Source organism: Bos indicus, chromosome 9 (genome assembly GCF_029378745.1).
Source record: "Bos indicus isolate NIAB-ARS_2022 breed Sahiwal x Tharparkar chromosome 9, NIAB-ARS_B.indTharparkar_mat_pri_1.0, whole genome shotgun sequence".
Classification (NCBI taxonomy): Eukaryota; Metazoa; Chordata; class Mammalia; order Artiodactyla; family Bovidae; genus Bos; species Bos indicus.
In genome coordinates, this window is record NC_091768.1 from 92,336,478 (window position 1) to 92,361,605 (window position 25,128).

A 25,128-nucleotide genomic window follows, 5' to 3' on the forward strand; every position below is an offset into this window, starting at 1 on the left:
AGGTTCTGTGTTGTTTACTGATCCATTCTGCTGTGTGAGGCTCCACCTTGTGGACAGCTGCGAGTGGAGACTGAACTCCCAAGGACAGATGAAGCTTTACCAGCTGACGCCGATGTGTCGTCTTCGTAACCTCAGAAATGATCAGCCTAAGTTTGTCAAATACACAGGGCCCCTCACTTTGATAGTAATTAGAGTGGAAGGACTGATGCTGAAGCTCCAATCCTTTGGCCACCTGATGAGAAGAGCTGACTCATTGGAAAAGACCCTGATGCTGGGAAAGATTGAAGGCAGGAGGAGAAGGGGATGACTGAGGATGAGATGGTTGGATGGCATCACCAACTCAACAGACACGAGCTTGAGCAATCTGCAGGAGATAGTAAAAGATTGGGAAGCCTAGCGTGCTGCAGTCCACGGGGTTTCAGAGTCTGGTACGACTTAGTAACTGAACAGCAATGAGTATCCCTTAAAGAGATGCTGTTTGGAGAGTAAAAGGGATTTGTTCTCCATGTGTCAGAACTAGGAGATCCAGTTAAGCTGCACATAATAAGCACATGGAGAGGGAAACAAACTTACTAGTAAATATTAGTATTACTGAATAGCAAACAGTGCAGTGTAAATGAAACGGTTTTTCTGTGACAAGCATATTGTATCATAAGTAATAAGGATAAACTTTTTGGTTTGAAAGTTAAAACTTATAAATGATACAAATTATGATTAGGATTCAATTGCTGTGTGAATAGTTCACTTTGCACTGAGGTGGTCTTTAAAAGGGGTCTGTTAAAAAAAATTGCCTGCTTAAAGTCCCTCTTCTAAAGATGGAATTAAAATCCTGAATCAGAAGAACAAGATATGAAAAATAGTGAGTTTGGAGGTGACTTGAAACTTTGCTTTTTGACCTTGACAAAAATCACTTTGTCCCTCACATGCCCATGTATAAAGTTCAAATTAACACCAAACATAAATGCAAACAGTTGCTCTGGAAAGGGGATATTTATGGAGGCTTTTGTAAGTTCTTGTTCAAGAACTGTCATTGATCACTATTCCAGTTAAGTGGTCCGGGAGGAGGGCAAAATTTAAGAGCAGGTATCCTATGGCTAATCAGCCTTGGGTTTAATTCTGGCTCCTCCTCATGTCTGGCAAAAACCCCCTTTGCACCTGAATTTTCTCATCTGTAAAATGGGATCAATAATAGGTCCTATTCTGATTGCACTGCTGTGGGGATTAAATGAGATGCCTCATGTAAATCACCTAGGAGAATATGCCAGATAGAAAGTGCTCAATAGGTGGGAGCTGTTATTATTAGTGATGCTTTTTACTTGTACTCTGCCTCATTTCAAGGAGAATTTGAGGTGGAAGATAATTTTGCTGTTCTTCATTATAACTAGATTACCATAGGCTATTTAAGCCCTATCTGAATGATGCTACTGTTAGTTAAGAACTGGTCTCGAATTCTGGCTTGAATCTTAAGGTTTTTTTTATTATTGCTGTTGGGTAGGATTTCAAACAAATCAAAACTGTAAAACAAATTATGACTGCCTATCTTGCAGAAGCACTAAAGGCAATGGAAAAAGTAGCCAGCCACATCAATGAGATGCAGAAGATATATGAAGATTATGGGACCGTATTTGACCAGCTTGTAGCAGAGCAGAGTGGAACAGAGAAGGAGGTCAGTAGGACTTTCGGATTCCGAGAGGCTGAATGCCTGTGACCGTGGGTCTGGAGGTGACCTCCAGGAGAAATTGCCTAAAATTTTCTTTTTGATCCTAATGCTTATTATAAGATTTAGATGTAAATATAACATAAAATTGACTGCATTGGCCTAAAGGCGTAATCATCTGTTCTGTTAATAACTACTGTACCCAAAGAACTAGTTCTTAGCTCGTATCTGTACCTCTTCCTCCTCTTCCTGTGGAGCGTGAGGTCAGGACAAATCCCAGAGGCTAGACTATAAATGGAGAGCTGGGGCTGTGGGAGGGGAGGGGAGGGATAAAGGCAGTGGGAGTCAGCGTGTGGGAAGAGAATTGAAGGCTTTTCCTTTTTTCCCTTTTCTAACCTCAAGTATTGGTGGCTACCTCCTTACTTATAAAAGCAGTTTAAGTGGAATTTGACAATTTCCCTACTTTTCTTCTCTGGCTGGATTACCAAATTTAGCATCTCTAGCTTTAAAAAGTCTACACATAAGGAGCAATGTAGTTTAAGTAGAAAAAGTCAAGAACAGGAAACGTTTTTTTTTTTTTTAAATTACAGTCAGTTTCAATGTTGGTACCTCTTTTATTAGCAGGCCTCATGTGGTTTCAAAGGCACTTGGGATGAACTTTGACCCTGGGGTGGGAGGAATGTCATCCCACAGGTCACAGTGTGTGTGCCTTGGGGCAAAATGCCTTCACCTTTATTTTTCAGTGTGGTGCTTAGCTCATGTTTTCAAACCTGCTATTTAAGGCCCTGTGTTCATGGGAACCATAAAAATGGAACATACTTGAGTTTTAGCAATGACCATATGTGTGTGATCCCTCTCTCCTGAGCCACCCCCGCCCCCCGCCCCTGGATTTCCATGTCTCCTTGATCTTGTTTTTACCATTCAGGTCACAGAACTTTCAATGGGGGAGCTTCTGATGCACTCTACAGTGTCCTGGTTGAATCCATTTCTGTCTCTAGGAAAAGCCAGAAAGGACCTTGAACTCACAGTATTTGGTTAGTATTCCATTCACAAGAATGTAAACTTGAGGGGCTGGCAAGAATGAAGAACCTCCTAAACCCACAAACTCCTGATTTCCAGAAGGACTTAGAGTCACTGCGCTAATGGCTTTGACTTCACGTGGGCAGCTTCCAGCTCTTTAGAAGCCTTGCCCTGTACACACACGACCTTCTCCTCCCTTCTGCTGCTTGGTTTGGTGGATCTGGCCAAGTGTTACAGGAACAGAGCTCCTGGGTCTATTTTTGAAATCTGCCATCTTAGTTTGCTGCACTTCAAAATGTCTTAATTCCCACTGAAAGCTGGGAGAGGGGGCATAGACTGTGTGTTCTCATTGAGATGAACCCCATGTCTTCAGCTTCTGATAAAACACGAATTCAAAAAACAAAATGCCAGGATCTCATTCAAACAATAGCTTTTAAATAAGCAAGTACTTGTGCATGATTCAAATATGAACAGAAGGAAGTACTATTTATTCTCCCGTGTGTCAGCATTGTGGAATCTTGAAGAGCTTTGTTCTATTAAAATACTCAGCTTCAGTTCAATGTTAGGAGAGTGTGTATTAAATAATGACATTTCTTTCTCTTCTCTTTAGTTTTTAAGAGAGCTGTCATATTGGTTTATAAAGAAAACTGCAAACTGAAAAAGAAATTGGTAAGACATGAATTAACTTTCGTTAAAGCAAACTTTTTGAACTGTACCTTCCTGTTACTGAACTGGGAAGCCTGCTAAGGACCAAGGCCTGGCCAACTGATGTGGCTTATTCCTGGGGTAACTGAGCAAATCAGATACTTGGGGTATTTCTTATTCTCCCCATCAAAGCTGTCTGTCTGAAAAGATGGACACAAATACCCGTGCTGGGGGCCTACCTAGAAAAGCAGCTTTTCTGTCTCTAAAAATGACCCATGTCTGTTCCATAGAAGTCAGTCTATATAATTTTGGTTTCTCTTTAGAGGTGGTAACATGAGATCATAGAAGGCTTGCTTGTCATTATTGCTTAGAAGCCTAGGACTTCTGCTCCCCAAACCACAACGCTGCCCTGTCCGCAGCCCATCGAGAGCTTCCTCAGAGTTGGGGCTCACCTGACCCGATTCCCTTCTGTACCCCGAGCCCCACACAGCAGCGCGTCTGCACCAGGGAGAGCGCCCAGTTCCCGCCTTGCGCACATGTACCCTGGGAGCCAGCTTGCTCTAACCTGCTCTTGGGGGGTTTTCACCTTACAGCCCTCAAATTCCCGGCCTGCACACAGCAATGCTGACCTGGATCCGTTTAAGTTCCGCTGGTTGATCCCCATATCCGCGCTTCAAGTCAGACTGGGAAATACAGCAGGTAATGGTTGCATGTTGTACAAATGCCAGAAAAAAAAGACATCTTCAGGGAATTTTCAAACTATGGAATGAAAAAGTAGGAGGAAAGAACCTGGGGATAATTTCTGGTATTTTACAGGCAAGGAAAATGAGGACGAGAGAGTGCTGTGATGTCTCTTTACAGGCTTTGAAGGAAGTAAATGCTAGAGGATGACTTTTCTTTGCTAAATACTTCTCTTCATTGTTTTCAACATTTTCCTAATATCTAACATTTCTAGTTATTCTAATAATTTTAGGGTAGTATCCATCCCTAAAATTTGTTAAAGAAACACAGGTCCACAAATTTTTACAAAATTTGAAATACCAGAAAATTCCTTAAGATTCAGCAGTATTACAAGTGATACAGAAAAAAATTTTCCATGCAAAATGTTCAGAGATCCTTCTAGAATAACCCTGTTCCGGTGCCAGTGCCACTGCTGATGGAAAAGACCACCAGGTTGAGGCCCGCGGTGACGGTCTGGGTCCCTGTTCGGTTTTTGCGGGAAGTACTCACGTTTCCGGAACCATGACTGAGTGTGGTGCTGGCTGCCTTTACCTAAAGTGCCTGAGCACACTCCTTCCAAGGGATGAGGCTGAAAAATGGGGTTCACTTACCTCTTTCCCAGAGATGGGATCCAGAGGTAGGGCAGAAGCACCAAGGTGGATGGGAAATGTCAGCACGAAATGTACAAAAAGTAACTAAAACATATTTAACTTTTTTAACTATTGTGGAAGTCATACACAGAATTGAGCCCCAGAAGAAAATGAGGAGAGTCAGAATTGGGAATACTGAACTCTTTAGATTGTGGGTTTAAAGTTTCATGGGTGTCCTTTATCACAGCATCTTTGGCAGAGTTGCAGCCCCTGGTTTCTTTTTACACAGGGACAGAAAATAATTCCTTATGGGAGCTGATCCACACCAAGTCAGAAATAGAAGGACGGCCAGAGACCATCTTTCAGTTGTGCTGCAGGTATTACTCCCTTCCAAAAATGAAAGCCAATGGGAATAAGATAGAATGATAGTCTCTTAAAAATGGGTTTATTTTTAGTGCCCTCTTGAATTTTGATGACTTCAGAATCACACCCACCCTCTCCAAACTGGCAACTGCAGCTCTAGTAGAATAATACATTGATTAAATATACATCCAAATCTTAGTGCCTGCAGGAAGTTCAAGAACCATCAATCCTCACTCCTTTTGTAAGCGACAAGAGGCCGCGGCATACAGAGGCTGGGCAACTTGCTGTCAGTCTGCCCTCATGTACCACGGGAGGGCAGGAGACAAGGGCAAGCTGGGTGAGACAGCAGAAACAACCAGTGTTTTCTCTCCCCTCTAGTGACAATGAAAGCAAAACCAACATCGTCAAGGTGATTCGATCTATTCTGAGGGAAAATTTCAGGCGTCACATAAAGTGTGAATTACCCTTGGAGAAAACATGTAAGGATCGCCTGGTACCCCTTAAGAACCGCGTTCCTGTCTCAGCCAAATTAGGTGAGAACTTGTCTAGCCTTGGGTGTACTCAGGAGAATATGATAAACTTCTCTGCAAGCATGTATGCTCTTAGAACAGGGCAGCCAGTCATCACTTTGTAAATGATCTGCAGTAGCTTTCTAAGCTGTAAACCAGACCCCAACACACAGGATGGAATGAGGTGGTCACTGCCATGCTATTTCTTTTAAGAAACCTAAAACATGCCTCTCCCCACTTTGTAAAGCACAACCACCCCCAACCCTTGTCTCCACTGGCTGACAGTCTACACTTACCATCTTCTCTCGTCCACTGAAATGTACCGGAGTCGAGGGACTTGTTTCTGCTCATTGTCATGTTCCAGTGCTCGCAACAGTGCAAAGCCTCTAGAGAAGGTCAATTCTAAGTGAATAAAGGTCAAAAAGTCGAATATACCCACTCTCAGTAAACCCACTGTATAGATAAACTTTCTGCCTGTTTTTTTAAACTTTCAGCTTTCTATATAACTGTTTCGTTAATATCATTGATCTAGTTTTTAGTCTTGCAAAATGTATCTCTCATTTTTGGTAGTTTGACCACTTCAGATTTACCATATATTTTCTGTTTTTTCCTCCACTGGCAAAATAAGCTACAGCCATCAAAAATATACTATTGTCTGCAGAAACACAATTGAACTCCCCCTCTTCCTTTCAACCCAAGAGAAAGGAGTTAAACACAAATACACGTGTGTGCAACTCAATATTCTTGTTAAATCTCAAAGTTGATGAGAAATCCAACAGACAGTTCTCATGAGAAAAAGAGCATTTTCCAATCTTTACCTGAGCAACAATGGAAATAAACAGGTGAGAAGGTGGGCAGAGAAATAATGTAATCTTAGTTCTGAAACTACAAAGTACTTTAGTAAAAGAAAGGAACCTAGATTTTATTAGCCACTAACTGTTAAATTTATTCATTAGCAAAATAAGAATCCTAGCCCTTATGACACTTTATAACTTATGCTATCTCAGTAATTAAGTTCTGATAACTTATCATCCAAAAATGCCAAATTCCCCAACTTAAAATTTCAACTACACATAAGTAAAAAATGTCCATATTTGCAGTATCTACATTTTTTTTTTTGCTCAAGTCCCAGGACAGTTAGTAATTTAAGTGAGATGAAAAAATTTTAATTAAGATGTTAACTCTCATAACCTCCAAGGCCAACGTTACACATTGTGGAAACAGTTCCTCTGTCATAAGGGAACGTGTGCTTTTCTCGTTGCAGCTTCATCCAGGTCCTTAAAAGTCCTTAAGAATTCCTCCAGCAGCGAGTGGCCGGGGGAGCCGGGCAAGGGCAGCTCCCTGGACTCGGACGAGGGCAGCCTGAGCAGCAGCACCCAGAGCAGCGGCTGCCCCCCTGCCGGAAGGGGGCAGGATACCCAGCAGCACCCCCACGCGGGCCTGGCCGACTTCTCCGACAGTCTCATCAAAGAGAGCGACATTCTGAGCGACGACGAGGACGACTACCCCCAGGCTCGGAGGCAGGGCAGCCCCACCAAAGACATCGAGATCCAGTTCCAGAGACTGAGGATCTCTGAGGACCCCGATGCTCACCCGGCTGAAGAGCCGCCCAGCAAGGACGGGCAGCCCAAGCTGGTGCGGGGGCACTTCTGCGCCATCAAACGCAAGGCCAACAGCACCAAGCGGGACAGGGGCACCCTGCTGAAGGCGCAGACGCGTCACCAGTCCCTGGACAGTCATCCTGGAAACGCCAACCTTGATCTCAGCTCTGTCCTTGAGCGAGAATTCAGCGTCCAGAGCTTAACATCGGTTGTCAACGAAGAGTGCTTTTATGAAACAGAGAGCCATGGAAAGTCCTAGCACAGACCAACCCAGATACGGCTTACATTGCTGGTTTCACTTTTAAACTGGTGGCAAAATGAAAATTGCAGAAACACTATTCATTATTAGGTTTTGTGCAGGATACATTTTCCCACAAATAGTTGTAAAGACTTAAGTTATTTTAATTTATTGTGGATCAGAAAACTAGCTTAAACTGGTCAGAATTTGTAAATTACTTAGTTTATATCCCTTTTGAGCAGGTATCAAAATGATTTAGAATCCTTAAGATGAATGCATTCTAATTTATGTAGAAAAAGGTGGGGAAGTTGTGATTAATAGCTTTTAAAAGGTCATTTTTTCTCCAATACTTTCAGCTATTAGGTTTCACTTTATTTAAAGCATATTTAAATTATTTTAATGTGGGTTAGGGGTACAATGTGCAGATACTTCATTTTTGTAAGGTTGTAATAGATGCTGTTTATACTAAACATGTCACATCTATGCAGTATATATATGTATATTAAAGCTTGTACTCTATCTTACTTGATATTTATTCTCTTTACCAAGCTGTAAAAGGGGAGTAAGTCACAGTTGTGAGCACACATGAGAAGTTCAGCACCTGGCAGGCTGGCAGCCCCTTGAGTAGCAGCTACAGTCTGCAGCTCTGCTTGTCGTCATCTTTTTTTGACTTTTGCCTGAGTTCTTCTCTGAAATTGTAAGCAAAGAGGTGTGGGTCTTCATCACACATTTTTCGGTACACATCGCAGAGGCTCTTAAAATGTGAGACAGTGAGTTGGGTAGGTCGGAGAGTTGGGTCCACATCTGCCAACTCTAACAGTTTTCCCGTGCTTTCTAATCGCCGAGCTTCAGGGAATAACATTCTGAAAGAAGAGGAAAAAAATCAGAATTTCATTTTAATTCTACAAACGATGCTGCTCCTTCTCTCCTCCTTTGAAAACGGCATGGTTCCAACAACATTAGGGAGTGGAAGAAGAGCCTCTGCAGAGACCTGCGGGCCCCAAGCCCGTGGAGGAGGCTCTGCTTACACCACCGGCAACAGGTATGAACCACCACTGAGGGCAGAGCTAATCTGACCACGTGAGAAGAGAGTTCTAAAGCCAAATCAGTACGTGCATCTCTAAGGGAAATTTATCATATGCTCAGCTGCATTCTCAGAGAAATACAAGTTTGTGCCTCACATTTTAAATATAAAAATTGCGTATTATTTCTGGTGCATTTTTGATTCTCTGTCACTTGAATTTACCAGCCTAAAGTTAGAAAACATGTGAAAATAGAAAGTTATTTTCCTCTTTAAGATAACTGAAGCATCTTTAAAATTGACTCAAGTATAAACTGTAAATTTCATCTATCAATCAGATTATTGTTTTAAAATGAATAGTGACACTGACTGAAATATTGCAAAGCTACACCTGGATTCTGTTTTCTTCTCTCAAGTCTCAGAGGTTCAACAGAACTTGTCTCAAAGGGCTTGGAAGACGTCGTGGCAAGAGACGACAGAGTTTTCTTACAGGCTGATGGTCTTCTCAACTAGGAATGCCAGGTCCCCACATTTTCAGGGTGAGTTGACTGCGTTCAGTTTCATGGCAAGCAGGGGTCTGATCATAATTTCTGTGATCTGAGACTGCCGTGTGGTGTGATGTGACTGAGGGTCACCAAAAAGTCAAAGACGGTCACAAGACTTGGTCCATCTCGGCACAGGGGACGGCGTTGTGATGTGAAAGGAGCTCATTACTTAGCTGCGGGTTGTCTTGGAGATGCCAGGGCCAACTCTGGGCTCAGGCCAGTTCCAGGACTGCTACACGTAGGATGTACTTCTGTGATTTTTTTTTCCCTCCCTGACCCTGTGTGACCTCCAGCTTGCGTCCAACTTGTGGCAGTGCATCCTGGCTGTGGCGGGGGCGGGGGGAGGGGGGCGCGGGGAGCTGGGGTGAACCAGAAGGGTGCCTTCACTTATTGGTACCAGGACAGCCAGCAGCATCACCAACTAGAGAAGTAGTAGCATGAACACTGGCCTAACTCCAACGGCAGGCTGGGGATTCTACCTGTCCTGTCAGATCCTCAAGGGTGGGTCTGTGGATTCCAATGGTTTCAGGAGGCAGCTGTCCAGCTGGGCCTGAAGTAATTTCACATGCTAAGGGGACTCTTCATAGAACCAGAATGAGAGAACTGAAATGGAGCTAGCTAATCGTAGAAAATAATGTGTTCCAAGTCGCTTCAGTCATGTCTGACTCTCTGCAACCCCATGGACTGGAGCCTGCCAGGCTCCTCTGTCCATGGGATTCTCTAGGCAAGAATACTGGAGTGGGCTGCCATGCCCTCCTCCAGGGAATCCTTCTGGCCCAGGGCTCGAACCTATGTCTCTCTACATCTGCATTGGCAGGCAGGTTCTTTACCACTAGCGCCACCTGGGAAGCCCTAGAAAATAGTATGTGCCTCTAAAGCTAAACTGATGTAAAGAACTACAGTTGACTGTATTAGGTGGATATCTTAAAAACACACATTTGCTTTCCTGCCTCCTTAGACTATGTTGGGCCTAGTCACATGTTTTCCTGACTGTCACTGGCTATCAAGCATCACTGGTGACCTTGAGGCCTTTCAGGCTCACACACAGGAGCTCTCTGTTAATAAAAACAGATACACACGGATCTCACGGATACGCCAGACGTTTTTCTGGCTACTCAGAAGTTATCTTTGCTTCCTAATTTTAAACATGTCCTTAAAATCTTCAAGATATAGCAACCTGATGGAAAGAGGGTATTAAAAAACCCACTTAGTGTGTGATAGGAGATACACATATTTGGTCTGTGTCCTGAGACAGAGCTTCTAAAATCTTTGGAATTTCCTGTGTAAGGGGTGACAGGAACATCGTTTGTTATTCATAACAAGCCCCTTTTGATCATATCTGAATTCTGTGCGAATGAGGTGATTCTTGGTGGCCCCTGGAAAGCATCAGGCTAGGGGACTCAATTATATGACTGAAGGATGCACCTACCACTGCTCGTCTGAGGAGGGAAGAGCTGGAAAACTGAGCTTGATCGCCAGTGGCCAATGCTTTACTCAGTCCTGCTTGGGTAATGAACTTCATAAAACCCCCAAATAATAGGGTTAGGAGAGCTTCAAGGCTGGTGGACACACGAGGTGCTGGGAAGGAAGAAACCTCGAGAGGGCATCCCGCCCCCAAACCATGTCTTGGACCTCTCCTCCAACTTTGGCAGTTCCTGAGTTATAGCTTTTAAAACCAATACATGAAAGTAAGTGTACTATGAGCCATTCTAGCAGATTGCTGAGGCTGAAGATGGACGAGATCATGGAAACTGCCGATTTACAGCCAGTCAGAAAATATCAGCAGCAACCTGGGACTTGCCACTAGTGTCTGCGTTAATGCCAGGCAGTGAGTTATCAGACTTGAATTAAATTGCACGACACCCAGGTGGTGGTCGGAGAATTAGGGAATCTTCTCGCGTTGGAGAAAACACCACATGTGTAGTGGCAGAAGTGTCAAGAGTAACAACAGCTCAGATGGTTTGAGTCCTGAGTGAAATGATGACCGCCCAGTACAGCCTCACTGCAAACTGTGTGATGTCAGTTTTAGTTTGTACTTACGACCAAACCAAACAGAACCTCCCGGTGGCATATGCGGTTAAGACAACGTTTTGCTTTCTCCTCAGTGGCTGTTAAGTTTGTTCATCACAGGATCTGAACTAAGAGTAATATTTACGGCAGTTTGAACAACTGTAAAAACATCAGTTCCTAATCTTGGAAGGTGATTGAGGAGTTTGTAAAAAGTGCTACCAAGCAGGAAAAAGCATTCTTACCCGAGCCCTCGATGGCAGTATTTCCTTCGGAACTGAAAGGCATTCTGAACCACCTTCTCCACCAGCTTGAAGGGCTGCTCGATCCTGGGCCGGGTCAGGGGGGTGAAGTGCACCACCCCCGAGTCCACCTTCATTGTCAGAACACACACAGGATTTTACTGCCTGCTATAGTACATTAAACGGTTTATCTTCGTACAGCACAGGAGGATGGATCAGCAGGAGCACGGCAGATCTCCTCCAGGCATGTAAGATGCTACACTCGCCTCTGAGCTGCCGCAGGGAACTCCCAGTTGGCTGTATCTGTTCTGTAACGGCAGCCACTAGGCCTGTGCTTAATAGTCACTTAATTTTAGAATGTGGTTTTACAATGGCCATTTAAGATTAATCCAGGTAATCTTTAAAGTCTGTAGGCAGGTAACAGCATAAGAATATTTAGCTTTTGAATGAGTAAAAAATAAGCTGCAGCAGAAGTTCCGAGTGTAAGTCTGGACTTCAAAAGCCTGAGACATGGGAGCTGGGCCCCCAGGGACTACTCAGCACTGAACTCCCCATAAAGGGAATCAATTAAGACACCAATTATTTCAGATATAGATACTGATTAATCAGCTGGATTGAATTTATGCTCGTCTGCACGGCCACATAACTTTCTGCTAACAACTTTAAACGTCCCACGAGGCAAAGGCAGGAACCAAATGTAATGGAAACCACCAAAAATACTACTGTTTAAGTGTTAAGCTACTACCAGCTGTTGAGATTCTTTATCAGAAAATAAAAATATCCCTATTCTAAAAATGGACTCACAGTGGTTCACAAGGATATATTCAAAACAACACTAGAAAAATACTGAAAGTAAAGACTAGGAGAGGAAATGGAGTCAAAGCAGCTATGACACACACACAAGCCTGACACAGATGTGGTCTGGGAAATGGGAAGTCTACTCGTAATTTACAAAAGCTTCAGGCTCTAAGGGATTATTGCTAAACCTGCTCCTTAGAACATCATACACTCTAAAGTCCAACAATTTATGAAGTGTGGGCCGTATCACTACTTGTCAAAAGGAACCCTATGTTTTAAAACTCAAAGGGGTTATCGCATTCTCTCGGGAGGACATGCTCCTAAATATCCTTGCAGCTGCAAAATTATTCCTTCAAATGGGCCTGTAATATATAAGGCAACTTTTGTTTGTTTTTAGGTTGGAGGAAAAGTATTTGCACGTGATGTGAGGATGTTTGGATAAGAAAGACCCAAGAAGACCAACCTGGATGGGCTTTCAGAGGCGCCAGAAGGGTTTCTCCTGCTAGGTGGGGTCTGAGCTGCCTGGAACCGCCCCGCTGACCTCCCCCATCCCTGAGGCTGGCAAATGCTGAGAATGTTCTAAGCTGGAGAGTGAAAGCTGGCAATGGAGAGACTTTGCACCTGAAAATGCTCCCTAAAATGTCCATCTTCTGACTGTTTTAGTGACGATTATACACTTTGGGTGGAACAGTTATTCTCCCACTGCAGAGTGACTATCTCAATGTGCTTATTAAATTTGAATAGTTTTTTCAAGTTGTGCTCTGTGTGTTTCTCCAAGTTCACTAACAAGCACTTCCTAAGTTCTTGTTTTAGTGAACTTCCAAGTTCACTTTTAGCACTTTCAGCTAAAAGGCCAGGACTTTCCTTAGAGCTTCACAAAAACACCACGAAACAGGATCCAGGCGCCCCAGAGGGCCTGTGGTCAACACAGAGGAGAGAGGCACGGGACAGCACATGGGACTGGGGATCAAGTGAACTCAACTGTTCTAGACCGTTCTCTCAACTTTGCCCACCCCTTTCTCCCACCTGTGCTCACTGGCATTCCTGTCCTGACCGCTCATTCTGCCAACCCTCTATGACTCAGCCCCTTGAATCCTTTCCATCCAATCCTTCCAAATTAGTTCTGAAAGGATTCTTCCAGTCAGCAGCCTGCCAGTCTCCAGAGAAAATAATTTTTTATTAAACTGAGATAAAATTAAACCCTACCCAACCCTAAACCCACAAAATATTATCAAAACTCTAATGTTCAAATACTATTAAGACCAAAGGCACGAAAACAGGGATAGATGCATTCTCCTTCCAGTAAGAAACTGCCACTCCTAGAATCCTTGGATTTAAAAATTTGGCCTCATCTTTATTTGCCTGATTTTATGTCCGACTCTGTGCAACCCCATAGACGGCAGCCCACCAGGCTCCCCTGTCCCTAGGATTCTCCAGGCAAGAACACTGGACTGGGTTGCCATTTCCTTCTCCAATGCATGAAAGTGAAAAGTGAAAGTGAAGTCGCTCAGTCGTGTCCGACTCTTAGTGGCCCCATGGACTGCAGCCTACCAGGCTCCTCCATCCATGGGATTTTCCAGGCAAGAGTACTGGAGTGGGGTGCCACTGCCTTCTCTGTTTGAGATATAGCTAGTATTTACAAATACAGGCAACGTCTGTTTTTTATTTTTTAAAAAGTTTAAAACCCTGTATAAATATAGCAGCACTCCATATAAACTGTAGCAGTAGACTTCTAAAGTTTGAATTTAACTCTGATACCCAGTTAAGTTGGCTAATAGTATGTTTCAGATAAAAGGAAATCTCCACTCACAATCAAATACAGTCACTGTTTAGCAGAGGATCACAGAAAACTCAGGCAAAAAGGCTCTTCGGGGAACGTGTCCTGCTTCTCTGGGAGACCTACACCACCCTCTTTTCTACACCTGCCTCCAAACACACTTCTCGAATCATGCTGTAGGATGGAGCCCATTTTCTGTAGAACCACAGGGAAGCTACTTGGTAACTATGGTAATAGATTCAAAAATGCTTTTTACTTATAAATGAATGCTTATTTAAAATTACAACCATTAAATTTCCTTGCCTGAGTTTTAAGTCTGTTAAAGGGTTTGATTCCAAAAAAGAAGTCAGTGCATGGGCACTAGACGCAGCTAAAACTCCTGGATGAAACGCCGCCGTCCCGTTCCGAAATCAGCCGGTCAGTGTACTAAAACGACCTACTGAAACTTCAAACTAGAGCGTTTACAACGGTAAATATTTGCCTCTCCAACCCACCGCAAGGTCAATGCTGCACAAAGTGGAGGTTCTGCTTCTCAACATGAGCAGGCTGGAGGCCAGCGTGTCTAGGACGTGACTGGTTATGAGCTCAGAGCAGCACTTTGGCCTCACGGGAGAACTGGGGTAAGAAGCTATTAAATCTCAGACATTGCCAGCTCAGATCCTGAATCAACACGGTCCAGGGAACACTGAAGACTGTACAGCCCTGTTTCTTTGAGATGATCATCATAACATGTCAAAGAGCTCAATAACTACCCCCACGGAAAGGTACAGATAGAATATTGGCCATTATCTAAGAAAAGGTCTTCAACAGCTCCCATGGTGTTCAGGACCATTAAAGGATAAGCCACTGGAGAGGAAAAACGCTTAGGAAGTTACAGTTCACTTAGCCAAGATATGACCACAACTGGGAGAGGATGGAAGGAGTGATGCGAACAAAGGATGACTACAGGGAATAATGAGGCTCCAGAAACAACACAGGGATTCAACCTTCAAGGGAGGACTGTCTCAGATTCGTGTAGACGGCATGAAGGGTCCAGAGATCCTGAGGTAGGAGAGTCACGTTCGGCATCAGGTGAAATCAGAGTAGGGTGAGCGCCCTGAGGATGCTTGGTTCCTCCCTAACCAGTGCTGGCTCACTCCCTCAGGGTTCCCACGCCCACGTCTCCATCAGAACGTCCTGGGCCCTGCGGCTGCATCTGCCCCCAAGAAGGGGAGCGGTCACAGTCACTACTGCCTGTGATAGTATAGTTAAGCAGCTTGGAGAATGCCAGAGTGTTTTCCCTCTCTTTTCCTTCTTAGAATGATACAAAAAGAACAGATTTTAAACAGTCACAGTGTTTACTCTGGGAGCATAAGCATGTAAGAAGAGTGAGCGAGCTGAGGGCACGATAAGAAATAAGTCCAAGAGGCAGCCAAAGTGAGGGCAGAGGATGGAGAGGGCTTTTTACTGGGTATATCATGTAAATAAAAGTATGTATGTAAATTAGGCCTACCAGCAACAAGACATATGAGGGTTTCTTGGTCCCAAGGATGGGAACAATTTTGGGGAGATGAACGCTTGATTTTAAACAAATACAAGACGGACACCCAAAAAAGATGTCCTTTTCATTAGAGGGGACTGGAATGCAAAAGTAGGAAGTCAAGAAACACCTGGAGTAACAGGCAAATTTGGCCTTGGAATACGGAATGAAGCAGGGCAAAGACTAATAGAGTTTTGCCAAGAAAATGCACTGGTCATAACAAACACCCTCTTCCAATAACACAAGAGAAGACTCTATACATGGACATCACCAGATGGTCAACACCGAAATCAGATTGATTATATTCTTTGCAGCCAAAGATGGAGAAGCTCTATATAGTCAGCAAAAACAAGACCAAGAGCTGACTGTGGCTCAGATCATGAACTCCTTATTGCCAAATTCAGACTGAAATTGAAGAAAGTAGGGAAAACCACTAGACCATTCAGGTATGACCTAAATCAAATCCCTTATGATTATACAGTGGAAGTGAGAAATAGATTTAAGGGCCTAGATCTGATAGAGTGCCTGATGAACTATGGAATGAGGTTCATGACATTGTACAGGAGATAGGGATCAAGACCATCCCCATGGAAAAGAAATGCAAAAAAGCAAAATGGCTGTCTGGGGAGGCCTTACAAATAGCTGTGAAAAGAAGAGAAGAGAAAAGCAAAGGAGAAAAGGAAAGATATAAGCATCTGAATGCAGAGTTCCAAAGAATAGCAAGAAGAGATAAGAAAGCCTTCTTCAGCGATCAATGCAAAGAAATAGAGGAGAACAACAGAATGGGAAAGACTAGAGATCTCTTCAAGAAAATTAGAGATACCAAGGGAACATTTCATGCAAAGATGGGCTCGATAAAGGACAGAAATGGTATGGATCTGCAGAAGATATTAAGAAGTGGCAAGAATACACAGAAGAACTGTACAAAACAGAGCTTCATAACCCAGATAATCACGATGGTGTGATCACTGACCTAGAGCCAGACATCCTGGAATGTGAAGTCAAGTGGGCCTTAGAAAGCATCACCACGAACAAAACTAGTGGAGGTGATGGAATTCCAGTTGAACTATTTCAAATCCTGAAAGATGATGCTGTGAAAGTGCTGCACTCAATATGCCAGCAAATTTGGAAAACTCAGCAGTGGCCACAGGACTGGAAAAGGTCAATTTTCATTCCAATCCCAAAGAAAGGCAATGCCAAAGAATGCTCAAACTACTGCACAATTGCAGTCATCCCACACACTAGTAAAGTAATGCTCAAAATTCTCCAAGCCAGGCTTCAGCAATACGTGAACCGTGAACTTCCACTTCCTCATGTTCAAGCTGGTTTTAGAAAAGGCAGAGGAACCAGAGATCAAATTGCCAACATCCGCTGGATCATGGAAAAAGCAAGAGAGTTCCAGAAAAGCATCTATTTCTGCTTTATTCACTATGCCAAAGCCTTTGACTGTGTGGATCACAATAAACTGTGGGAAATTCTGAAAGAGATGGGAATCCCAGACCACCTGATCTGCCTCTTGAGAAATTTGTATGCAGGTCAGGAAGCAACAGTTAGAGCTGGACATGGAACAACAGACTGGTTCCAAATAGGAAAAGGAGTACGTCAAGGCTGTATATTGTCACCCTGCTTATTTAACTTCTATGCAGAGTACATCATGAGAAACGCTGGACTGGAAGAAGCACAAGCTGGAATCAAGATTGCCGGGAGAAATATCAGTAACCTCAGATATGCAGATGACACCACCCTATGGCAGAAAATGAAGAGGAACTAAAAAGCCTCTTGATCAAAGTGAAAGCGGAGAGTGAAAAAGTTGGCTTAAAGCTCAACATTCAGAAAACTAATATCATAGCATCTGGTCCCATCACTTCATGGGAAATAGATGGGGAAACAGTGTCAGACTTTATTTGTTGGGGCTCCAAAATCACTGCAGATTGTGACTGCAGCCATGAAATTAAAAGACGCTTACTCCTTGGAAGGAAAGTTATGACCAACCTAGATAGCATATTCAAAAGCAGAGACATTACTTTGCCAACAAAGGTCCGTCTAGTCAAGGCTATGGTTTTTCCTGTGGTCATGTATGGATGTGAGAGTTGGACTGTGAAGAAGGCCGAGTGCCGAAGAATTGATGCTTTTGAACTGTGGTGTTGGAGAAGACTCTTGAGAGTCCCTTGGACTGCAAGGAGATCCAACCAGTCCATTCTGAAGGAGATCAGCCCTGGGATTTCTTTGGAAGGAATGATGCTGAAGCTGAAACTCCAGTACTTTGGCCACCTCATGAGAAGAGTTGACTCATTGGCAAAGACCCTGATGCTGGGAGGGATTGGCGGCAGGAGGAGAAGGGGACGACGGAGGATGAGATGGCTGGATGGCATCACTGACTCGATGGATGTGAGTCTGGGTGAACTCCGAGAGTTGGTGATGGACAGGGAGGCCTGGTGTGCTGCGATTCATGGGGTCGCAGAGAGTCGAACATGACTGAGCGACTGAACTGAACTGAACTGACAAGAGGCACAAGAATGCACAAATACTGGATTAGGATATTCTGTTATACTTGGAGGTACTGAATGATCATAGGGAAAACACCTTTCTAAAACCACAACCTTTTCCACAAACCATGACTTTAGTGATTGTGTAACAGTGGCCCCTGGAGGTATCTGGGGACAGAGGAGGTTCCTGCTTGGGGCAGGGCTCTTGCAGCAGAGGGGGCTGCGACCAGGGCCTGACCTCTGGTTTTGTTTCATGGCTCCAGAGAAACTTGAGCACCTCTGAATCAGTCAGCTCCCCGGGGGGTGGCTTCAATCTATACAAACTCACCAGGTAGTCAATAATTGCTGCTGCTATAAATATTACCATTACTATACTGAGAAGATGGATAAATGAACATGGATGCAAATCTACTAACTCATAATGAGTCACAACTGTCAAAGAGACATGCAAGCTGACTCGTCAGTACATTCCCTTCCCAAGAAAACTACCTAAGGTGCAAGCTCTTATGCTGAGAAGGCTTGCGGAGGCACGGAGCAGGAACAAGCTCATGCAGATGCTGTCGCCACGGTCACTGGTGCTCAGCCCGAGGGCCTGGCCACTCATGGGCACAGGTACAGGGTGATGGATTCTCCCAGGCCCTGTGCTCTCAGCACCCAGACCCGCTCTCCTTTGGCGGAGGTGCCCTCTAACTGTTCACGCTGTCCTGCTCTTCCTACTTCTGACTTGAAAGACAGTCTGTCTTTGTAAAGACGAATTCCATAGCTACTGGATCTCTTCCTTCATATGCTGATTTTACCGGTTTAACTCACGGAGTTTTGGGGGACCTCCTATGAATGTAACCAGAGGTATAACAATAAATAAAGAGAAATGATGGAAACTGATGTAAGCTCTCTATTTGGCAACATCACAAAGTCCACACGAACCCACCCAGGACAGCAGAGCGTGGGCCAGGACTGGGCCAGGACTGAAACGCAGGAGACCCAGTGGGCAGAGAGGGAGAAGCACAAGGCAGGCAGGCAAAGGCGGGGAGGAGGAGGGGCGGTGAGCCGAGAGCCAGGCTGGGACAAGGGGCGCTCAGGCCACAACCTGACACACTACCAGCAAGTGAGGATGTTTTTAAAAAAATGTCCTGGTTTTCAAAATAACATGCAAAGCGAACAACAGGTGTACAGGTTGATTACAGGTTGATCTCCAGGTGTCACTGCAAAATCCAAAGACTGCCTTAATATTCTAAAATAATGTGATAAAGACATAGAAAGCAAATCCTCAAGATCCTTTCACATGAAGACATTAAAAGGAGCAACAAAATGTTGGAAAAATAAGGTAGTAAGTAACAGAGAAATGGCAGTGTAGGCCACATCAGAAATACGTGTTTGTCGCACAGAGCCGTGGAGCCAGGTGGCCTCATTAGACGTTCGGGAGCACACAGTAACCAGAGAACAGCCATCTTCATTTAAACAGTCCTCACTGTAATCGACTAGTCTACAAACCACCAATTCTAAAGGATCAAGTGTTCAGGGCAGCCTAAAGCATTATTTTAAATAAAATGACCATAAAGGCGGAGGAAAATAAAGCAGTGATTGTGCTCATAGCTGATACTGTTAATACTCCATGATGGAGTCAAGAAGAGAAACATTTTTAGGATTAAGTCAGTCGCTTTAAATCCGTGGGACTGGAACAGGTAAATTATCTTAATCTTAACCTAAACTTAAATTATTTTTTAAGGTTGAAGAGAAAATAAATGAGAAAAGACACACAAAAAAATCAGAACCTCAACTTTCCATTGGAATTAAGTGGGCAGCATTTTAAACACACAGGGACTGGGCATCATCCCCGACAACAGAGCTGAGGGCCCCGGGGCAGGGCCTGGGCCCCAAGGCTTTTCTAAAGCGAGATGATGCTCGTGTGTGGGCAGAAGTGAGAGACGCTGGTCTGGAGAACCGCCTCCCCCAAAGGCTTGGTATCGCTATTTCTTCTCCAACATTCAGTCAAACTACTGATTCTTTAAACAAAAGCTTGTCTGAATATCCAGAATACTGTCACTGAGAACAATACACCAAGGGAATCACATGTCATTTTTTCTTAAAAAACAGATAAATGAAAACATTTTAAAGAAAACAGTTGGGTCTGCTGAGTCACTTGTGGACTTGGCATGAATGAGAAGCAAATGTTTCTATTTCAGGCTACAGAGGTGTCAGGGTTCATTCATTTCCAGAGCTTAACCTAGACCACCACAGAAAGGAGCGACTCCTATTATGAGACTTGAAAACACATTCTGTTCTAAATGGGACAGGGCAGGGCTGTGTGTACAGAGCTTCAAAAATCACAGTATTCTGGGCCTGAATCCCACATTCCTGCTACTTACTCATATTATGGGCCTTATGTAACTTCTCAGGAGTTTAGTCTTCTCACCTCTAAAAATGAGACGATTTCTTCTCTCTCATAGACTTGGTTTAAGAATTAAATACCAGGACTTCCCTGGTGGTACAGTGGATGGGATCCTGCCTGCCAATCCAGGGGACACAGGTTTGATCCCTGGTCCGGGAAAATTCCACATGCCGCTGAGCAACTGGGCTCGTGTGCCACAACCAGTGAAACTCACACACGTAAAGCCCGTGCTCCACATCAAGAGAAGCCAACTCAACGAGAAGCCCCCGCTCACTGAAACTGGAGAAAGCCCATGCAGCAAAGACCCAGCGCGGCCAGATATAAAAGATGTTAAATAAATACCACATTACCTCAGATAGTACTGAAGAACTGCAAAATTAACAAAATGACAGTCTCATTTAAAAATTACACTTTTAATCATGTAAAGGTAATGTATTATTGTTATTTTATATACTCAAAATCAGTTTCTGAACTCATTCAACAAATATCTGTCGCACCTTGAAAATAAGCCAGGCACCATTCCTGGCACAGCACTGGCAATTAACAGGATAGCAGGAAGTCCTTGCCCTTGTGAGGTTTACATTCTAGAGGTCTTAAGCCAGAGTAAGCAGGGGAGGGGCTCAGAGGTGGTAGGTTTCTTGATTTATTTTCAAGTTTTGGAACAAAAGAATTTGTTGACTGAATGGATATTGGGTATTGAAACAAAGGATTCTTTTAAGATCCAGGGATGCGTCTGCTGTTAACAGATACTGGGAAAGTGGGGAGGATCGCTGTGGGGAAGATCAGGAGTTCAGTCCTGTCCCTGACAGATCTGAGACGCCTATCAGTGAGTCACGTCGCCAGCTGGATATACAAAACTTGGGTGTTCAGTGGGGAAGGGCTGGAAAGAGAGATGTACTAAGATAAACAAAGATAAGGTTTACCTAGGGAAGCCTCTGGACTTAAAAAGATTTCTCTGTACTCTCTACATTGGCAGTGGATAATTATGTCAATGAATTAATTTCCCTGAGATTCCCTGGTGGCTCAGATGGTAAAGCGTCTGCCTGCAATGCGGGAGACCCGGGTTCGATCCCTGGGTGGGGAAGATCTCCTGGAGACGGAAATGGCAACCCAGTCCAGTACTCTTGCCTGGAGAATCCCACGGACAGAGGAGCCTGGTAGGCTATAGTCCATGGGGTTGCAAAGAGTCCGGCACGACTGAGTGACTTCACTTTCACTTTCTATGCACTTTTACTTTCTAGCTCTTTTTCCTTGGGCCTCACTGTGCGGCTTGTGGGATCTTAGTTCCCCAACCAGGGATCGAACCGGCCATGTCAGTGAGAGCACCACATCCTAACCTCTGGACCACCAGGGAAGTCCCTCTGGCTCTTTCTTTATAGAAGAAATTCTGCCTTGTGTTAAAGGTCTATAGTTAATCAAAGTTATTTACATTTCAGAAGTTTGCCTTTTAAAACCAGGTGGTTAAGGGACTTCCCGGGTGGTCCAGGGGTTAAGATTCTGTGCTTTCTTTCAATGCAGGGGGTGAGGTTTTGATCGCTGGCTAGGGAACTAAGATTCCAAGACAGTGAGGTGTGGCTGTGGGGTGGGAGAACAGGCAGTTAATACATTATAGGATAAGTGTACTCATCAAGACAGAAAAAAAACCCAAAAAGTTCTTGAAAACACTAAAGTACAGGGACTTCCCTGGTGGTCCAGTGGTTAAGAATCTGCCTGCGAGTGAAGGGGACACAGGTCTGATCTCTGGCCCGGGAAGGTCCCACATGCTGCGGAGCAACTAAGCCCAGGTGCCACGACTACTGACGCCTGCGTGCCCTAGAGCCCATGTGCTCCACAAGAGAAGCCACTGCGATGAGAAGCCCTAGCGCCACGACCAAGAGTAGCCCCCACCTGCCACAACTAGAGAAAGCCCACGCTCAGCAACAAAGACGCAGTGCGGCCAAAACTAAATAAATTACTTAAAAAAAAAAACAAAAAAAACCCAACAACGCAAGGTACATTAAAGCATGCTTAAGCCATTTATCCTCAGGAGGCTGTGTTATGCTGGAGGCCAGAGCAGGGAGCAGTCACCGGCCCCTCCCTCCACCGGCCCCCAGTCAGCCTCAGCACAGGTGAGCGTGCACACCACCAACCACACGGGGAGCGGAACAAGCCGAGACACTGAAGGCATCTGGGGGACTCCTGACACAGCAGTGACAGCAATGCTGGGAGTGTCAGTGCCTGAGATTCAGCTCTACTCCATCCAGTACTTACACAAAGAACTGCTTATATATCTCATGAAATAAAAGAAGGAAGTTACGTTTATGTATCAGAATTACAACACTATGGCTAAAAAACAAAGGCAAAGACATTCGACTTCAAAGAGGAGGAAACAATACGTATCGTGCTAAATGCCAGACTTAGAGAAGATTAAAACCAACCAACAAAAAACTGAGAAAGAAACAGATAACTGAAACATGCCTTTTTATTAGTCACTGCTTTTTAAAGAAATGAATAACATCTAACATGGCTATTAGCAGTAGTAAAAATTTAAACATCCAACCACACGTAAAATTATCTTCCGTTCTCATAATGGTTATAAACACACAGCCTGTAGAATTAAAATTACTGAGGTAGAAAAAAATGAGAACCCAAAGTAGATGAAGATGAAATATGTCTGTACCATTATTCATGGTTCAGCACCTCAGTGTTTGCTTTTGGTTTCATCTAAAATGTTTCACCACATTATTTCGATGCAATTTCTTTACAACATTTTCTAAAATCTATTAAGTGATACTTTAGAAATCTTTCTCAGTGTAAAGGCTAACAGAAGAAAATTCAGGATACCCACCTCTTACCCTTCCTAGAAAAACACTTGTAGGTTTACTGATCAGATTCTAGTCATCAGCTGGTACTGGATTTTCTTTTTACTTTTATCAAAATATATATGTTTAAACCTGTCTTTTGAATTTTTAGTCTGAAAGCTACCAATTTTGTAAATCTTGATTTCACACAAGTCAGAAGCACCAGGATAAAAACAAAGTCTCACTGAACTATCATTTGCAAAGCACAATCTAGTTAAAAATATTTCAGACCACATTGTTTAATTGGGGACATTAAGTAATAAACTGTATCTCCCAACATAGATAAAAATTCAAAAATAAATTATAACTATGGACTAAAACATAATATTAAAAGAAAAGAAAGTCTTGCTGTCAGCACCCAAATAATTCGTCCTCTGTATATTGTGACACAAGAGCATTTTCAGCTTTCAGGTTTCGACAAATCCTGTTTTAACAACAACTCCCTCCCTTCCCCGCCTCTCTTGTCTTAATTCTCCCACAGCTCAAAAAATGAGATGGAGAACCTGGTATTTATCTTCTAGCACCATCAGCAGTTTTCACCTCTCCAGATTTCTGTGTTGCTCGTTGCTATCTGCAAGTTAACTTGGTGGAGTTTTATCATTAATATTCAGAAGCTGTGAACTGAGCCTCATGAATGTGGTGTCTCCTCATCAGACCTTGTTGGGGTTCAACTGAAGGCGACTGACAGAAGAGAGTTAAGATACTGAAGGCTGCTGACAAAAGGTATGGAAAATGAGGAGCTTCCATAATGCTTGGGGATCTAAATATAGACCTTCGTGTATAACTTGGTTTAAATTATAAGTTGTAAAGCTGTTTTTAAATGCTAGATTTGATATAAATAAATCTTGTCTGGAAAACTGACTTTACATTTTCATGAAATCCAGTTCAGAATTTCTTTGGGAAATAGCTCATGAATTTAACATTATAGGTTCTGTTCTATATGCAGCAGATTTTGGAAGCACGAGCGCGCTATTTAGAACTAAGTTTTCACATGTGACCTCTCTGCTTTTGCCTACTTTCACAGTATTTCACCACCACAACCACTGAAACAAAGTATTCCTTTATTCTCTATGAGACAGAAATATGAAAGAACAGGCCACAAACTGTACCATGCTTATGGCTGGAGACAGAGAGGAAAGATTTCACAGCAATAGCTAAGATGCCAGTATATTTTATGAAAGGAAAAGAGTGACCTTCATTTTGGAGAATGAATTCTAAGCTTTTTATGCAGAGGAAAGCACTTAAGAGTCCAACATTCACTAGTAAGTGAGCACTGTGCTAACTTAATGCAGTGTCATATTGTTTATACTGATTTTGGCCGTCTGTAATTTATCACTGCCAGCACTTGTTAATTAAGATGAACAGGCTGTCTGCAAGTCTGAGATACACTGTAATTTATAAAATGTATTGGTTAATGGGAAGAAAAGAGTTATAATTGGGAAGCTGAGCACAGACTGCACAGACTGATCAACACATAAAGGTTACTCAACCAAAGTGAAAAAAAAAAAAAAAGAAATGAGATGCTGATAGGGAATGCTAACAGCAGTCTCACTCTTAAAGAATCCCTTAAGCTGAGAGTGGTCTGAGAAGGCAGCACCTGAGTGAGCTGGCTGGAGTCTGAAATGCTAGAACTCAAACCTGAAAACAGCTGTTATGAAACTACAGACATGTGCTTTACTTTTTTTTTCTAGAAACCATAACTTTTATTTTGGTCTCAGATATGAAAAGAAATTTGGAAAACAGAGAAAGAATGAACTGTAGGATGGAAGGCAAAGCCGAGGTACTCTGATGCTACTGACTCTAAGAATTCAAAATCTCAGAGAAATATCCTGAAACGGTAGAATTTACATTTTAAGATTATGAACAAAAATAGAACAATCGAATTCAGACAGCCCAGGATTTAACCTCTTGGGGAATCAATGTTATTATAACTATACTGAACTATACAACTATATTCGCGGGAACACAGGCATGGAGTCGCATTACCGTAGATATCTCACAAAAGCCAGACATGATGGACCTCGGTGAGTCTCTGAAGCTAAGCCATTTGCTCGTTTGCCTTATTACTTCCCTCTGGAGTCTCTCTCTCTCTCGGTGAGAAAGGGAGTGAGGGAAGTTGACCATTAACGGTGGTTTTTGCCTCCAGATGCAGTAGCATTGT

General features: G+C 43.4%; 2 protein-coding genes across 9 annotated transcripts in view; one reads left to right on the top strand and one right to left on the bottom strand.

Moving 5' to 3' along the window:
- The window catches only part of TIAM2 (TIAM Rac1 associated GEF 2), a 236,290-nt gene extending 223,581 nt beyond the window's left edge, over positions 1–12,709 (top strand). For 7 of the 8 annotated variants that reach the window (XM_019967625.2, XM_019967622.2, XM_070796426.1 and 4 more), the window contains 9 exons: positions 1,548–1,666; positions 2,583–2,691; positions 3,288–3,346; positions 3,916–4,021; positions 4,922–5,009; positions 5,374–5,528; positions 6,769–8,385; positions 8,781–8,903; positions 12,354–12,709. In XM_019967625.2, coding sequence (XP_019823184.2) covers positions 1,548–1,666; positions 2,583–2,691; positions 3,288–3,346; positions 3,916–4,021; positions 4,922–5,009; positions 5,374–5,528; positions 6,769–7,364 — 1,232 coding nt within the window. In that variant the 3' untranslated portion in view covers positions 7,365–8,385; positions 8,781–8,903; positions 12,354–12,709. Of the gene's footprint in view, positions 1–1,547; positions 1,667–2,582; positions 2,692–3,287; positions 3,347–3,915; positions 4,022–4,921; positions 5,010–5,373; positions 5,529–6,132; positions 6,297–6,768; positions 8,386–8,780; positions 8,904–12,353 lie in introns of those variants that run through there. The other variant, XM_070796428.1, reaches the window with a different exon arrangement.
- The window catches only part of TFB1M (transcription factor B1, mitochondrial), a 67,124-nt gene continuing 48,225 nt past the window's right edge, over positions 6,230–25,128 (bottom strand). Inside the window, exons 6-8 of the mRNA XM_070796436.1 lie at positions 11,162–11,289; positions 7,945–8,206; positions 6,230–7,411 (exon numbers count right to left, since the gene is read on the bottom strand). Of these exons, the coding sequence (XP_070652537.1) occupies positions 7,975–8,206; positions 11,162–11,289 (360 nt within the window). The 3' untranslated portion in view covers positions 6,230–7,411; positions 7,945–7,974. The remainder of the gene's footprint in view (positions 7,412–7,944; positions 8,207–11,161; positions 11,290–25,128) is intronic.